This window comes from Malaya genurostris, chromosome 3 (genome assembly GCF_030247185.1).
Source record: "Malaya genurostris strain Urasoe2022 chromosome 3, Malgen_1.1, whole genome shotgun sequence".
In the NCBI taxonomy this organism is placed as follows: Eukaryota; Metazoa; Arthropoda; class Insecta; order Diptera; family Culicidae; genus Malaya; species Malaya genurostris.
In genome coordinates, this window is record NC_080572.1 from 198,643,442 (window position 1) to 198,660,196 (window position 16,755).

The 16,755-nt window shown below is 35.5% G+C and overlaps 1 protein-coding gene across 1 annotated transcript; it reads right to left on the minus strand.

Moving 5' to 3' along the window:
* Positions 1–431: 431 nt before the first annotated feature.
* On the minus strand, positions 432–11,816 carry LOC131434093 (gamma-soluble NSF attachment protein-like). Its single transcript, XM_058600739.1, has 6 exons — positions 11,366–11,816; positions 11,164–11,231; positions 10,761–11,071; positions 10,423–10,698; positions 10,105–10,299; positions 432–10,043 (listed from the first exon to the last, which is right to left on the minus strand). The coding sequence occupies exons 1-6, from the start codon at positions 11,416–11,418 to the stop codon at positions 9,996–9,998; spliced, it is 951 nt and encodes a 316-aa protein (XP_058456722.1). The 5' UTR covers positions 11,419–11,816; the 3' UTR covers positions 432–9,995.
* Between the last annotated feature and the right edge of the window lie 4,939 nt (positions 11,817–16,755).

Genomic DNA, 16,755 nt, shown 5'->3' on the forward strand with positions numbered 1-16,755 from the left:
ACTTTTATTTTCATCCACCGAATAGTCTTATTCGGATCATGTCTGCCCTCTAATAGTAAAGAAAGAAAAGACGAGAGAGACATACAAAGGATCGCCGAAAAGTTCAAAAGAATCAGCCGAAGCGCTCAACACACCGACGCAGTGCTCAAAAGTGCGTACACAAGGAAAAAGGAACGAACAAGAAACAACAGATAGAACGCAGGATTATTGAAAAAATAGTTAATGAATGGAAATGAGCTGTAACGGCTGGGAAGTGCACCACCGTCGGTACGTGATTCATAAGATCCCACCCACAGTGATAAGTACCTGTTAATGTATGGATAAATGAGCTATTTAAGATTTGATATAATCCAATCCAAGCGATGAACAAAAAATAATTGAATCGATCATTAATCAAGGAATGTTCTTTCTGAATAAAACTAACCAGTCTGTACATGTCATTAAATTTATTATCAGTACAATTGAATGTATCAACAGGGTTATACGTTGTTAGTTTGCACGCTTTCTGTGCATTAGCATTTCTAATAACAATTCGACGCAACTAAGTTCGCTGTTATGTTTCTTATAGTTGCCTCAAGCTTTCTGATATACACACTATTTTATGTAACACCATTCAGAGCAGATAGGTAGCATTTTTAATTAATTTCTTTCGAAAAGCGAGCTGATTCGTATTTTTATTAGTAAGTATTTCTATTTCTTTTATAATCATCTTGTTTGCTTCTGATTCTTCCTTTTGATGTGTTTGAAATGTGAGAAAATTTTATAGTAAATATGAAATCTATGACATCTCATTCGAGTTGTGTTCTACATACTCTTTGCTAGTGCTGGTACGTATTTTCTCTAACAGCATGCGGTTTCTGTTTTTTTTTTGTCACAGTGAAATTTGTATCTTATCTTTAAAAATAAATGTCGATTGTTTGACGGGCCATATGGTACAGTACATTTGTCGTAACTGAATAAAGTTGTACATGCAGAGTTTCCGACCACATATCCGTCCGAGTTCATTTATTAATTCTAACCCTTTTGAACCCATAAGCTAGAGCGTGACTTGGGGTCTGCTATCTGTAGGATGAAAATAATGGCAAAGGAATCGATTTTTTTACTCAAACTTAAACAAAAAACATTTCTAAGTCAGTTGGGAGAAGACACCATTTTTGGAACAGAATAAAAAAAATGTCAGTTGTAGCGAATGGATTCATTGTAAGACTTATTTGGCAAATACATAATTGTTGTAATAAATACCGCTAACGCCACATCATTGTATGTGTGTGAACGTGCTTACATAGGCTTTGCATTGTTTTGAAAATGGAGTCCGAAATAACAACAAGTGCGTGAAAAAATTTCGCGCAAAAGTGTAGAAATGACACATCGGCCCTTATTACAATTCTCACTTCCACTTTAATTTTTCTCACATATCACTTCACTTGAATTTACCTACACAGTAAAAAATACTGGTAACAATCGCAATGTGATTATCAGTAGATGTGAAAAAAATTTAGACGTGCTGAACATCAAATGCAAATATTTCCGTTTTCAAGAAACATTGCAGATAAATCACACATTATCACATCGAAACAACGTATTGAGTACATCAAATCACATTAACTGAATACTGTATATTGATATGACATTTTGCATCTTTTTGTGTAATATTACCGAAGATAAACTCAAGATGGAAGAGTCTATGATCATATACCATTTAAATATGACCCCTCGATGAAATCGGTTCGCCGTCAGTTGCAATTTTATATTATTATTAGAAACAAAACAACAAGCGTCGAATCGCTACATGCGTCGTAACTATGACAATTTATGTAGAATTAATCTTAAGTTGCAATATCGAAGAAATCGCGATATTTTGCTGCATATCGAGTGGATCTTGAAACAGGTAAGCAAGAATCAATTAAAATTGTTACTAAGAATCTATTTAATTACGTATATTGTATATTCTGATCTTACGAGGCATTAAAGTGAATAGAAGTAACAAAATATTGTGTACGGTATGTTTACTTCCTTGCAAACTTGTATTGTTGCTATGGAATTTTTCCGTCGTTTTCCAATGTTTATCGACGCTTATAACCGAAGGGTCAACAATATTGCATTATTACTAAGTTCACTGGTTCACGGTTACTGATCCAACATTTTTCGATGGTCTGTATGGGACATTGTAATCTTGAGTTTATCTTTGATATTACAACCTTTAGAACGAAACCGAGATTGTTGTGATATTATACCGTAATCACTGCACATCAGTAGGAAGTAGTGATGTGCAGCAATTTTGATGTAATATCACAAATGTGTTGGTGTCGTTCTAAAGGTTGATGTATAATTTCCTATCAGAATCGTCTAAATATTCAGTCAAGCTGGTGTAATCTACTCAATACGTTGTTTCGATGTAATAACATTTCTCGCAACAAGAAAACTATTGCATTTGATATTCAATACGTCTACATTTTTTCACGTCGACTGATAATCTCTTTGAGATTGTTACAATTGTTTTATTGCTGTGAACAGTAATGTAATCATTGTGGTAATGTAGTAAATTATTTTTCCTAGAGTGCCTATAACCAGAGTGACGACAGCTGTTCGTTTAGAATGAACTAAACGAGCAAACGAGCTGTCAAAGACGATGTAAAGCTAACGAAACTGCCAACAGTTCGGATTAAATCTTTTTAATTGTTGCTAATATTACGGATTAAATGTCGTGACATGATATTCGCAATAACATCAAGTTTATCCAAGTAGTCACTTTTTCTCTGAGGTGATTTCCGCAATAGGGATACGTTTACTACATTTGAACGTGTAGTTATACTGGTAAAACCTGTTATAACCCTTTCACGACCGACCATAAGATGTGCAGGACGAAATAAGTCAGTACAAGACAATTTTTTAGCTATGGTGGGTGGAAAGTAAGAGAATATCACCAGAAAAACATAGCTGGGTGCATAAGTTTCCTGTAATTTCATGGGAAATGTTTTTCCTTATGATTCTTAGAAATAAATAAAAGAAGAGTTGAGTTTATTATATCGTAATTTAATTTATTGCTATACGTCGTTTTGCACAAACTTTTTTAGTGCAATAAAGATTGATAGTTCTTTTTACTTATTTGTTCAGAAACACATTTGTCGCCTTAGAAATAAGTTTTTCAACATTCAGTAAAAAAAACATCGATTTAATAATAATTGAAGAATCGATAACGATTTTAATAGAAGGGAAACAGATTTTCCTTGAGCGTTAAGGTGTTCTTCCACCTAGAGAAAATCGATTCAATGCTATATGAGAAAATGAAGTGAGCTACATTTTAAAGATTTTGACCACTATTTCCGGAACCGAAAACTAGAAACTGCTATAGTGAAATCCGGTACATTCAACCAAGGACTAATATACAATACAAATTAGAACAGCTTTGAGTCCAACTTAGCAGATTTTTACGGTTTAAGCATCGTCATTTTCTATGACGGTTTGATATTTTGAAAACTTGTTCCCTTAATTGTATTGAAAATCTGATAAATGTTTTTTATTGTAATAGACTAGTAGAATTTATTAGAAAAATTGAGGAATTCGCTATTCATCATATGGTTGAAAAACATTCTCCTGAAATCGATATTTTCACTCTAAGCATCCTGTATCTCCGGAACCGGAAGTTGAATCTGAATAAGACATCTTAAGTCCTTTCAGTTAAATCTGAGATGGTGTAAACAGGTTAAGTCATATTCGAGAAAAGTGAGTAACATTATTTACATATTTTTGGTGCATATCGTCCTGTGATTCCCGAACCGGATGTCGGATACAGATGATATTGAAGAACCGCGTATAGGGACCTTACATTTGAATCTTAGTTAGTAAAAATCGGTTCAGATATCACCGATAAAATTGAGTGACTTTATTTTGATCGCCCTGCAATTCCGAAACCGGAAGTCGCATCAAAATTTATTTCGGGTACTTTGTATGAAGTTTGGCACATCTATTTATAGATGTGGTTTGACGAGCTTCATAATCACACGTTCGATGAATCAACAAGTTTACGTCAACGAGTGCCTTCAAAAACTGCTACTGCCATTCATCTAGAACAGAAGTTCCCAAAGTGGTCGATATAGACCCCTTGGGGTCGATATCCTTTTTGCGGGGGTCGACGTAAACGAAAACTGACTATGGGGGTCGACGAGGTCTAGAAATCGACCACCTATTGTTTGATATAACTTGTTATTTGAAATATTTTCGCTAAAAAGTTGTGTTTATTTGACCATCCGCAGAAATTGCTAAGAATTTTACATCAATATTCAAAAAGCAAGAAATTGAATTTTCAAAGGAATTTGTTGATGGGGTCTGAGGCCTAAGGTAATTTTATTAAAGGGGTTCATGGCCCAAAATAGTTTGGGAACCCCTGATCTAGAAGCACATGAATTTTGTGTTGGTTTGGTTTCTTGTCATCATGTAGAGCTGCTCAGAAGTGGTATGTAACGTCAATATTGTACCAAAGAACTGCAATCATTTGTTTTTTGTTATATCTTGCCCTAACAAATAGGGCGACGAAATAAGGAATACGATTGAAAGCTCGACACATTGAATTGCAAATCGTTTGACTTCCCAGGGTGCATTCTAATACTACATGAACAGCTTCAAACTCGCATCCTCGATGTCGTAACACTGCAGGAACTGGACGGAAAGTGTAGAAAACAGAACTTTGAGTGCCAGAGTAGTGGAATGTCAAGTATTAGAAGTGCTAAACAAGATGCGCCAACGCGTGATTGAGTGACAATCAGGGATGCCAAGTTAACAGATTAATCTGTGTTCCACAGATTTTCAACTTTTTGCACAGATTTTAAAAATGGCACAGATTTTCATAGATTTCAGTAAGTACAGAGCGGTTGAGTAAAAAGGTACAGAGCGGTGTTGGTAATGAGACCTTTTGTTTTTTTTTTGCTCTCCAAAATGATTCCTATCTGCTATTATGGTATGGGAAACGTGCACAGATGTTCACAGACAGGTTTTTGACTTAATCACAGATTTTTGGAAAAATGACCTGGCATCTCTGGTGGCAATCAAATCAGTGACAAAATGTGCGTACTGAAGATCATCAATGTACGCTTCCCGCACAAAGCGAGACCCGATGAGGAAATGGAAGCATCTCAGGTAGACCTGAAGGCTTGATTTTGTATCGGGAGATAATTCTCTGACGTCATCGATGTCCGCACTTACTGCAGTGCAAACATTGATTCGAATCACCCTCTAGTTTCAGTTAGTATGCGTTTCAGACTCCAGCTACATAGCGCACGCACTAAAGATGGGCAAAACAGTTCATTTCGGAAAACCGTTCAAAACTTGATAGCTCTACATAAATTTTGAACGTTTCTGCGAAAACGAGAGTAAATAATTATATTTCGTTGGTAACAAATTCTTCAAATTAGTTCGTGATCGCACTTCATCCAACACAGTTGAAAATCGCTTACGGTCGAAACGACAGAAACAAAGACAATGTGTAGTGTAGTGAACAACAGAGTTTACAAAATGGGCAAATATGATCTACAAAAGCCTGAAACTTGGGCTTCAAGACCCAGTTCAATTTGTATTTATTTCAAGCGCTGTAAAGTTAGACCAGCAGTAAACGAAATGTAAATCTTGCTAAAAGAACGAATGCATCTAGACGTTAATGATGTGAGATTCAATTCAACAAGGCTTGGAACACTGTGTACATTATGTTTAAACGTGTACGAGATGCAATTGCATTCGCTTCGGTTAACAACGAGGTGCACAGTGTCGAGTATAACAACGTTAAATACAAAATCCTAGTGTACGTGGTGAACGGTGCCATAGAAGTGTGTGCATGACCTTCCTAACGTTCGTAAAAATATGACACAGTACAAAAAAAAACTTTCCATCGCTAGGAAAGTATGGCGGATTTTTTTCTCCGGTATCCGGAATATTGCGCAGGTGTTACGTATGTCAATTCCATCTTATGAAATTTGTGGCGGAAGGCATCCTTGTAAATCGCTGGTTACCTATGAGAATCAGCTGATAATATGCCGGTTTTGGAAACAACCTGCACACTACCGTTAATACTGCAATGAAGCTGCGAGAAGGACATCTTGAACCAGAGACAAAAACAACTGATCAGCAACGGTTAATAGTTAAACTTCAGAAGATATCGTGTGAACCAGAAACCGACTTTTTTAAAAACCAGTCTCGACAGATACCCGATATGATCGGCACTTTGAATAGTTTTAATGTATAAACACCACACGAGAACAAACAAGGATCGATGCAGAAAAGCCTGCTCAAGCTTAGAGATGTCAGATTTTAAAAAATACTAGATTAACGAATATAAATTTCAAACTAATTGATTTAAATTAAGTCGATTATCAGGGTTATTAATCTATTACTCGATTATTATAATCGGACTTCTGAATATCCGATTATTTTTATAATCGCATTATAATTATTCGGAAGCCTCCCTGAAACGGCAGTCATTAATCAATGGCATTGAAAAGTAACTGGATTCCAAACTCAATTTCAACGATTATATTGAATATACTATCTTCTAAGCTTCTAAGATGCTAGAGCCCATGTTCCGCATTTCAAAAAAACTTCAGATTGAAATCGTTATGTTGTGCTTTAGTCCACTCAACCCTTGGATATGTTTTCGTTATTTGGGCTCCTTATTATGGAACCAATAAGCGATGAAGTGAAGCTGTTCTGTGAATATTCGTTCGTTTTACTTTGCGCTATCTGCCATGGAAAGGTGCACCTAACCTTTCAAGCTACAAAAACCGTTTGCTATCAGTCCGAGATACTTCATAGCCGTTTTCGATTGCGTATTTATTCTATCCCGAATTGATTGCGCCAATCTCCTTCAACAGCTAATCTTTGACATAACACATGGATCAATAAGTCCCGAGACTAAAGCAGAGATGGCACTCGTAGTGAACCATGAACCACGTCTTTCTAGTGCACTAACCTTTGCTTGAAACGGGTCAAAATTTTAAGTCGATCCGACCAGAGACAGCTGAGTTAGCGAGGTTGGAGTCGTTTTGTAGTTTGTTTAAAAAATGGAAAAAAGTGAGTTTCGTGTTTTGATAAAACATTGTTTTTTAATGGGTAAAACACCGTGACCTGTGGAAGCCGTTGCACCGGAAAATGTGAGTGAAGTGACAAAAATTATAATGAAAGATCGTACAGTAAAGCTCCGTGAGATTGCTGAGATGGCACAGATGGAAGTGTATTTACTATCCTTCATGAAAAATTGAACATGAAAAAGGTTTTTTCCAAGTGGGTGCCGCGATTGCTTTCGATGGAACAAAATGCACCCTGCCACAAGTCGATGAAAACAATGGCGAAATTGAACGAATTGGGCTTTGATCTGCTTCCCCACCCCCCATACTCGCTAGATTTAGCCCCCAGTGACTACTGGCTCTTTGCTGATCTTAAAAAGATGCTACAGGGAAAAAGATTTGGCTCAAATGAGGAGGTCATCGCTGAAACTGAAGCTTATTTTGAAGCGAAAGATGATTTTTTTATAAACATGGTATTGAAAAATTGGAAAAACGTTGGAACCATTGTATCACCCTAAAAGGTGATTATGTTGATGAATGAAAAAAAAATTTTGCAAAAAAAATGTTGTTTCCATTGTTAGTCTCGGGACTTATTGATCCATGTGTTATATCGACTTAACTTGCGGTCGAACTCTATCTTCGGAATCCCCCGTACTAGAATAAATTATGAAACCATTTTCCAGTGTGTGTCGATTATTCAACAGTTTTTCAAACGTATTCGATTTCCATTTGTCCCGCAATGCTATTAAACACATACTTCTTAGATTTTTACCTGTTAGTTTTGCGTTGTCTGGTGTTAGTTAGCATCATAGTTTAGATTACGATAAGTTTAAGATGTTTTTATGTATCATTTGAATGAATGTAATATTTTGGTACAAAAGATTAGAAGGTTTTATGCCTGTTGGAGAAGCAGAATTCAAATTTCAGCTTCACTGGGCTTTTCCAATACTTCCGAGTGAATAAATCGAATACTATTTTCAAATTATTCGGTTTAATTTTCAGTTGGCTATCGGACCAGAACAAACATGGTTGTGAAGTGAAAGAACAGCTATACCGCGTGAAGGACACCCGGAAGTTCTATGGAGAATAAGAATCGCCCACGTTGTGGTCGCATGAGACAGGAATCAATCTGGATCAGCCGCTCAATCGGATGAAAGAGGTGGTTTGTTATATCTATTAAAAGGTTGACCATTTCAAATCCGCTCAAATTGCTCTAATTGTTGATCCGCTAATTCAAATTTTGTGTTGGTATAGTTTAATGTGTATTGTTTATTCGAAAAAAGGCTGGAAATTGCGAATTTCACGATGTATGGTATCATAAAACGATCCTAAGACCGTTTGAAGCGAAAATCCGAAAGAAGCTGTTGGGTCATCGAGAACGATCACAATCGCGTGGTTGGAGTCATCAAACGAAATCCGAACGTCTCAAGTTGCATTTGGGCAAGACTTTTGTACAGAAAACCAAAACTCGAAGTTCTCCAAAAAGTTCATAATTTGGCAAGCGATTTGTACTGGTGATAATCGGATAAAAACTCGAGATTGTGTGTGCGGATTTTAAACTGTAAACCCTCTATAAATTTTCTCACCTCAAAAATAAACGAGAAGCACTCGGTTTTACGTGTGTGATTTCTGAATGGCTTAAATAGACGCAGTTGTTCTACCAATACAAAAAAAACTATATTGTTCTTAAACCATTTATTTGCACCATAGCATTTATAATTTCTTATATTGAATCATTCGATTGTGTTAAAGTTCGAATATCATATTTTGTCAATAAATGCATAAGCAAATAGATTAACAAGAATAATATTTATATTTGATCGGTGCGCGACAGCTTTGTTCCTAGCTGTCGCGCACCGATCAGATGTGAATATCATTCTTGTTTGAAACACTTAAAACTAACTGAGATTAGTGTCTTAACACAAGCAATTTTTACGCAATTGAGTTGTGTTCGGATCTAACAGTAGTGACATGAGTAAACCCAATATTAGGATCAGGTTCAAAACTGACTTCAAACGAACGGTTCGGCAGCAGTTATGGTCGAAACTGTGTTAGATTTGGCATAAAAAAGGACACGACATAACACAGTTACATTTTCACTTGAACATAAATCAACCCTGTATTGATTTGACAGTAGTTGTGGCCGGAACTGGGTTAATTTCGGCGTTTACCGTAAACGACTGTAAACTAGATACACTTTCTGATATTATTTTTCCTTTCAAACTTTCAAGATATTCTTTCAATCAAATCTCACTGTACCATCAAGTTAAATTTGATTTGTCATAGTCACAAAACTTACAGTATTACGGGAAATAGGACTAATTTAGTGCTGGAAATTAATAGAAGAACAGGAATATATTGCAAACAGTTACTCGCTCTAGTTCGAACATTTACATTTCAAATAAATTGCATAAGCGATTTTGTATGTACAAGAGCAGCTACTGTATTCATAGTAAGCACAAAACTTTTATCACGCTAAATACGTCTGAGAGCCTTCTTTAAATGTTTCTTCATTGTTTCGTATTCATTCAAGGACGTAATACTGTTGATTCAAAATTGTAACATAAAGAAAATAGTGTTTTCTTATGATGTACATGATTTTATAATTTTTTATAATTTAAATACACTTCTTCGAGAGTAAGAGACTACTAATGGCAATTTTTTCTGATAGAGAAAAGCAAATTTTTTTAGGAAATACTATATAACTACTAGTCTCCGTCCGACTACCTTGAACGAAATCGTCATTACAGCGCTGCTGCTGACCGAAGATGAAAACTTACTCTTACTTAGGGAGCTTTTGCATAAAGCTAGACCAATTTTAAAATATATTTATATGTTCTATTTATATTAAATATACTTACTAATAACAACAATAAACGTCACAATATTAGTTTTGCCCATCTCACACAACTTGTTTCGCACAATCAGTTTTTCAGTATACATACACTAACACAGACCACCTTCCGCCACATCGTCGAGACCAGTTCCTGAACCCTGCAAAGGCAATCAAAGATTTTCAGTTCACTTTTCAATGAAACACAATCGTCGGACTTACCTCGGCAGCACCACCACTGTTGGGAGAAACGTAGGAAGCGGCAGCATTCTCGATAACACTTGCTTTTGGTGCAATGGCCATTCCTTTCGGTAGAGGCAGATCTCGTGCCAGACGAGCATACTCAACATCCATGTGTCGAATGAACGGAGAAGATAAAGCACGAGCTGCCAACTCGGGGTCTTCGTCGTCATACGCCTTTTGGATAAAAAAGTATTTCGTATTTAGCTACAGCAGCTCCAAATGATTATAATTCTTCCCATAAGACATGCCGAACGAAAAAATTTCCATCTAAATCGGAGCGTTCAGAGCGCAACCTACCTGCAGTAAGGACTCCAATGTTTGCACTTCGGCAGCGTCGCAACAGTTTCCCCATTCCTTGAAGGCCTTCTCAGCTGCCACGTAATCACCGCGAGCTAATTGCACTAGTACCAAAACGACCGCCAGCCTACCGATGGCCGCATCCGATCCAACCTGCTGATGAAGACCAATTTCTCGACGAATGGCGTCTGCTGCCTGATCGTACATTCCCAATTTGACCATGATGCGAGCGACTTTACTGGCATACTCAGCACCTTGCCTTGATGAATCTTCAATCTGGAGTTAAAATTAAAACATGAGCATACAAACTAATCGCACTAGATTCTGTTATCGCTTACCGTCACCACATCAACTGCTTGCTTGTACAGCTGGAGTGCATCCTCTGGGTGGGTGGCTTCAAGAATCTTGGCAGCTTTGTCTAGTGTTGCGGCTCCGGATTCCGGAGAACCATGCTGTTGATAAAGATTGCAAGCTTTCTCGGCGTACTTACGAACCTCTGTCAGGTTGTTCATGTCTTTGCAGATGAGAATCACTTGATCTAAGCATTTGGCTGCATGGAATATGGCTCGATTTTGACGATGACAATCAGACGACTTCAGAAGGCATTCCTTGCACATATCAAGTGACTTTGCATTCCGATAACATGTTGCTGAAATAGTTCATGCATGTAATCTAGCTACTAAGAGACAGCTGAATACTGAATAGATAAATACAATATAGGTAAAAAAAATCAAAACTTACCTGCTTTATTATACTCATCAGCAGCTAAGTCAAAGTCCGGTCTCCACTTCAGAAGAGATGTTTTTAAGCTATCATCAGAAAATGAAAACACGTATTGAAAAATTAGCAAAAATAATGAACAACCAGCAGTGAAGCAGAAAAAAACATCATCGATTTTATGCTACACAAAAGATTCCAGACGATACGCAGTGATGAATCGTACCATTTCTCTGCTTGGCGAATGTGTTCCTGCGCTTCTTCAATTTTGTTGGACATTATACTTATTGATTATGCTTGCTATAGACAATAATTAAAGTTTGAACCAGAAATTTCACTATATCGATGACTGCACAATATCTAGTACATCTGTATTTTATCAATGAAAATTGCACGAACTTTAGCAGCCCTTACACGTGACAATATTATTGTCAATCCAAAGTATTGTCAATACCGTCAATCCAATTGACTTGGTAACTGGAGTCCGCATTTTTCGAGAAAATCAAGCGTTTGGAGCTTAAAATATTGCAAATGAATATTAAAATATAGAGATAAGAGATTATTGCACATATTTAACAGTTTCTCTCTGGAGAGAAAGTATTGTTGGATTGATGAGCAGTTTTGATTTTTTTGACAATATTTTCGTCAATCCAATGAAGTTTCCATTACACGATCAAAAGTATTGACAATACTCCTTGTATTGACAATAATATTGTCTCGTGTAAGGGCAGCTTTTCAACTCGATTGATAAGTTTTTTTTTTCTCTGCCCAGTCGAGGGGGGCACCAATTCTGTTTGTACACTGCCGGCCCCCTGTCACGACGCCATCTTGATGAGATCAAAATCGGAACTTCAAAATCAGCTGATTGCAACGTAAACAAACAAACAGTAATACATTTGTTTTACGCGTTTACCTTGTTTAGTGCACGAAAATTAGTGAATTTTGAGTCGACTCTCTCACAATAACTTGTCGGTTTACCTAAAATACAGCAGACAGTGTTTTGGGACATCAAGTGGAGATAATCTTCACAATTTGAGAGTCGCGATGAGTATCAAAACATCGCAGTGTTTGGGGCTCGAAACGCAAGGGGCTCAACGTAATCGGTATACTTTCAAATGGCTGGTGCTCACATACCGATGTACACTGCTACCTGAAATTGCGTTTACATTTTACAATATGCAGTGTTGTACAAAGGGCCGATGATTAAAAATTCATGGAATTAATATTGGGTTCTTCAGCCCTTTCTTATACAATTGCTAGTTGACCATTACAAAGAAAATCGTTGGTAGGTTTAGGAATATTCAGTTGTTTTTTTTCTGAGACCATAAAAAAAAACAAAATATAACTGCGTAACTTTGGAAATCCGCGTGAAAATCCATAAAATCAAAGATACTTTTTTATGCCAGATGTCTTACACGCTCTTTGAACATAACTCATGGTTTGAGTTGCGTTCACTCAAATTCATAAACTGGAACAATATGTCAAAATTTGAGTATGGATTTGAGTAAAATTTACTTAGGCCATGAGTTCTCTCGCAGTAATTTTGTGGTTAATTATGCTAAGTGAGAGATCCTTTATAAGGATATCAAAATCGTTCAATTTTGACTCCAATACGGTGAAATTGAACGGTTTTCAATTACTTTTTTGCCCTTCCTATTTAAAAGAAAGAAGAATGATTTTAATTAGGGAATCCTTTTATATAAACATGCTTGAAAAAGAATTTATTTATTTTTTGAGTGCAAAAAACTCAAATTTTGAGTTAAATTCACTTATATTGTGAATAAAATATTTATTCCTTATTTTGAGTAAAATATACTCAAATTTTGACAGCTTCGTCCCTTACTCAAAAATGAGTAGATAGGTGGTAACTCAAGTTCAGAGTACGTGCACTTTTAAATGAATTTGGGTGGTGTGTCACTCAATTTTGAGTTATGTTCAATGAGAGTGTAGAAACGCACGAAACATCCAGATCTGGTATAATAAAAAAAAAAAAAATTATCGTCTTCGGGGCTTTGGAAAATTTTGGTTGATGCCGAATCAAAGATAAACTCAAGATAACAATGTCCCATACGATTCATTAAAAAATGTTGGGTCAGTAATCGTGAACCAGTTGGTTCGGTACTAATGTAATGTTTTGATCCTCCGTTAATAAGTGTCGACTAGTTCCGACAAAATTTCATGGAAACAATACAAGTTACAAAGGAAGCAAACATATGTTTACATCCAACACATAATGATTTCTTGCCACAACTGACTTTAATGATTCATGGGATGAGTCAATAACAAACTAAATAAGTTCTAGGCAATGGTTCTAAGTATTTTTTACTTCCTTATTGTTAGAATCACTGGATATAGGGCAAATTGCTCAATACCGTTCATACTGTAACCACAAACGAATTTCCAGACATGACAGTCACGATCTTTTTTTGGCACACATCTACGGTCCTCCGTGAAACTGGCACCAATGGTGATAAATTGGTTGCACTACTGAGTTCCCATCATCGCACTCATAATGCAAATGTCAAATCGTGAGAACCCTTTCGATACGTCAGCTCATTTGTACACGCAGAGAAATGGAGCATGTTTAAAAAAACAAAACAGTTAGCAGAATTTTTAATATGATTTATGTTCATGTCAAGCTAGAATATGATTGTTTTGACCCAATTTCTCCCTTAAATATAAAAAATGTTCACTGCTTGATTTGAATCTAAACTTTGGTTTAACCAAACGAAAAATTTATTTGCTCCCAATGAATTTCGTTGTTGAAATAAATTAACTATTTATTACATGTCAACCAAATTTGAATTGACGTTATCGAAATATCCTCATTGACTCAATCCTGCTGTATCTTTATTTCAAGAAAAAATAGGTTTAATTTATCTATGATCTTATTTGTGTACTGATATAACTAAGTTTATTGTTCAAATGAACCGTGATAGTTTTATTTCCAATAGACAAGAGCATTTTTCCCGCGAAAATATTCCAGGGCATTTTTTATCTCCCGCGGATAAAGTTTTTTACAAGTTTTATAAAAAAACGTTTATCTGCTTCTTTAATTAACTAAGGGATTTTCAATAATTCAAGCGTATGTATCGATAATTGGAAAGATTTTGAAAATTGCATAGCATTACATAACACATTTTCTTTGCAAAAAATATTTCATGCAGGATCTCTATTTTGACTGATGAATCGTTGGATGCTATAAATATTGAAAAATCAGGGCTTGATAGTGGGGTATGTAAATAATTCGATAGTCTAGCGACAAAACGGCTCACAGTCTTGAAAAAATGCTAAATTTAAAAAAATTGTATATTAGGAAATTGAAAACAAATAAAGGTAGTATCAAAAATTACTTCGTTAAATTAGTATGAAAGACATTATTTTATTCCTGAAATCAAACAAAAATGTATGGTTTCAACAATCAAAAGCGTTAGTTGAAATAACTAATTTCAAGGAAAATTATTTCAACTAAAAGGTTTTGTGAATTTAAAGCGTTACAATTATTGACTTTAACTAGAGTTCGTTTCATTTAAAACTATATTTTAAGTTGAATTTACTGTGAAATTGTTTGTCAAAAGGTTGACAGGAACGCGCAAGTAAAATATTTGTTTTTTTTTATCAAACTGTTTATTGAAACAAACTAATCCACCGAGAAATATAAACGATCATGTTTTGTAGTTTCAATTAGCAATATTTACAATATCAAACCAGATTTTCTTTTATCACTATTTCAATAAAAATATTCGTTGGGGGGAACCCAAATTTGGTTATTTTTACAATTTTTTTCTCTGCGTGTATATATTGAGATTTCATGGCACACTTTGGTCGAAATGATAACAATGCAATTAATCTCGCGCTCCATCAAGCGGTGAGTGCGGTCATTAAAGAAGGTACCGGGAACGGACCAGATTTTTTTTAAATATTTGTAAGCACATACATGTCTTTATTATTTATCTTTGCTGTAACTTAGTATTTTTACAAGCATAAACAATCAATGTCATAGTTACGACGCATCTAGCGATCAGACGCTTGTTGGTTTGCTTCAAAAGACTGAAACTGACAGTGAACCGAGCTCATCGAGGGGTCCTATTCAAATGATACATAAGAAATAGCAGACTACTCCATCTTGAGTTTATCTTTGACCGAATGTTTTAGAAATGCATGACTCGTCATGATCTGGTGTAATCACAAACGAATTTCCAGACATCACCGTCACGATCTTTTTTTGAGCACATTCACGGTCTTCCATGAAACTAGCAACTATGATGATAAACTGGTTGCACTTCTGAGTTCCCATCATCATATTTATAATGAAAATGTCAAACCGTGAGAACCCTTTCGATTCGTTTTCGTTAGCTCACTTGTATATATTGAGATTTTATGTCACACTTAATATTCTGTTTGTTTTGAAGTAATCGGCTAACATCATGATCTCTCGTGTATTAAAATTAATCGCGAGAGGACAGGTTACAACAGATATTCATTATAGCAGTTAAATGGAAGTTACATTTGTACATTTCGCATTGGAAGGTAAGGTACACACGATTACTTTCTAATGCAATAAAGAATCTCGGAAAGCTCGAAATTCCAAGTGCTAACAGAGTAGATTTCCGACGTTCCGTTATGTACTACGAAAAAGTCAGAGTGTGAAAGAATCAAAATCTATGGTTAACGAATATATGAAAGAAATGAACAAACATTGTTGTGAAAGATTTATTGAAAAATTCATCCTCGACTCGACAAATATTTTGACTCTTTATTTTCACCAGCTTGCATTGAACAAGCTGCTTATTAGCAAGTTTCAAAAGAAGAATGGAATGATACGCAATACTAAGACTATACTTTTTGTAGAACTTTATTTTTCTCTGTATGCTTTGGAATTTAAATAATGATACGAATGGAGATTTTCGCCGACAATTTTCAATAAAGCACAGTTTTCCCATTTTAACCAACAACTCGATAAACAGAACCGAAATTAGTGACAATGTTTACATTTGATTTTGTTCTACTAATGGCACACTTTAGCTGAATTGATAACAATGCAATTAATCTCGCGCTCCACCAAGCGGTGAGTGCGGTCATTTTAGAAAGTACCGGGAACGAAAAAGATTTTTTTTAATTTTTGTAGGCACATAACTACATGTCTTTATTATTTATCTTTGGTGTAATCTAAAAACATGTTGTTTTTTGAAAAAAAAAATCGAAAGCTTTCTAAGTGTCAGGAGTTGATAAAAAAATTTCGGGATAATACCAGAGCTCGACGTTTCATAACTTTGAAAATTCGCGTTAAAAACCGCGTAACTTCTAAAATCCGCGTGAAAAGCAGCTTAAAAAATATAAGAACCACGTGATAAAAGACCTCAGTTTATGTATTTTTCATTCAGTTTAAATTAAATAAAATACGTTATGTTCTTATATCATATTCTTGATAGTTTCTCTATTTCACAGTTAGAAAAAATGACAACCCGTCACGGTAATTCACGACGTGTATGACGATCACAGGCGCGTTCTTCTATTGTATATTGTAATAACAGTTGTAACACTATGTCCTGTATTGTCAAACATGGTTACAACTCAATTTTACATGTTTTAACTAACAAATAAATAAATTTGCAT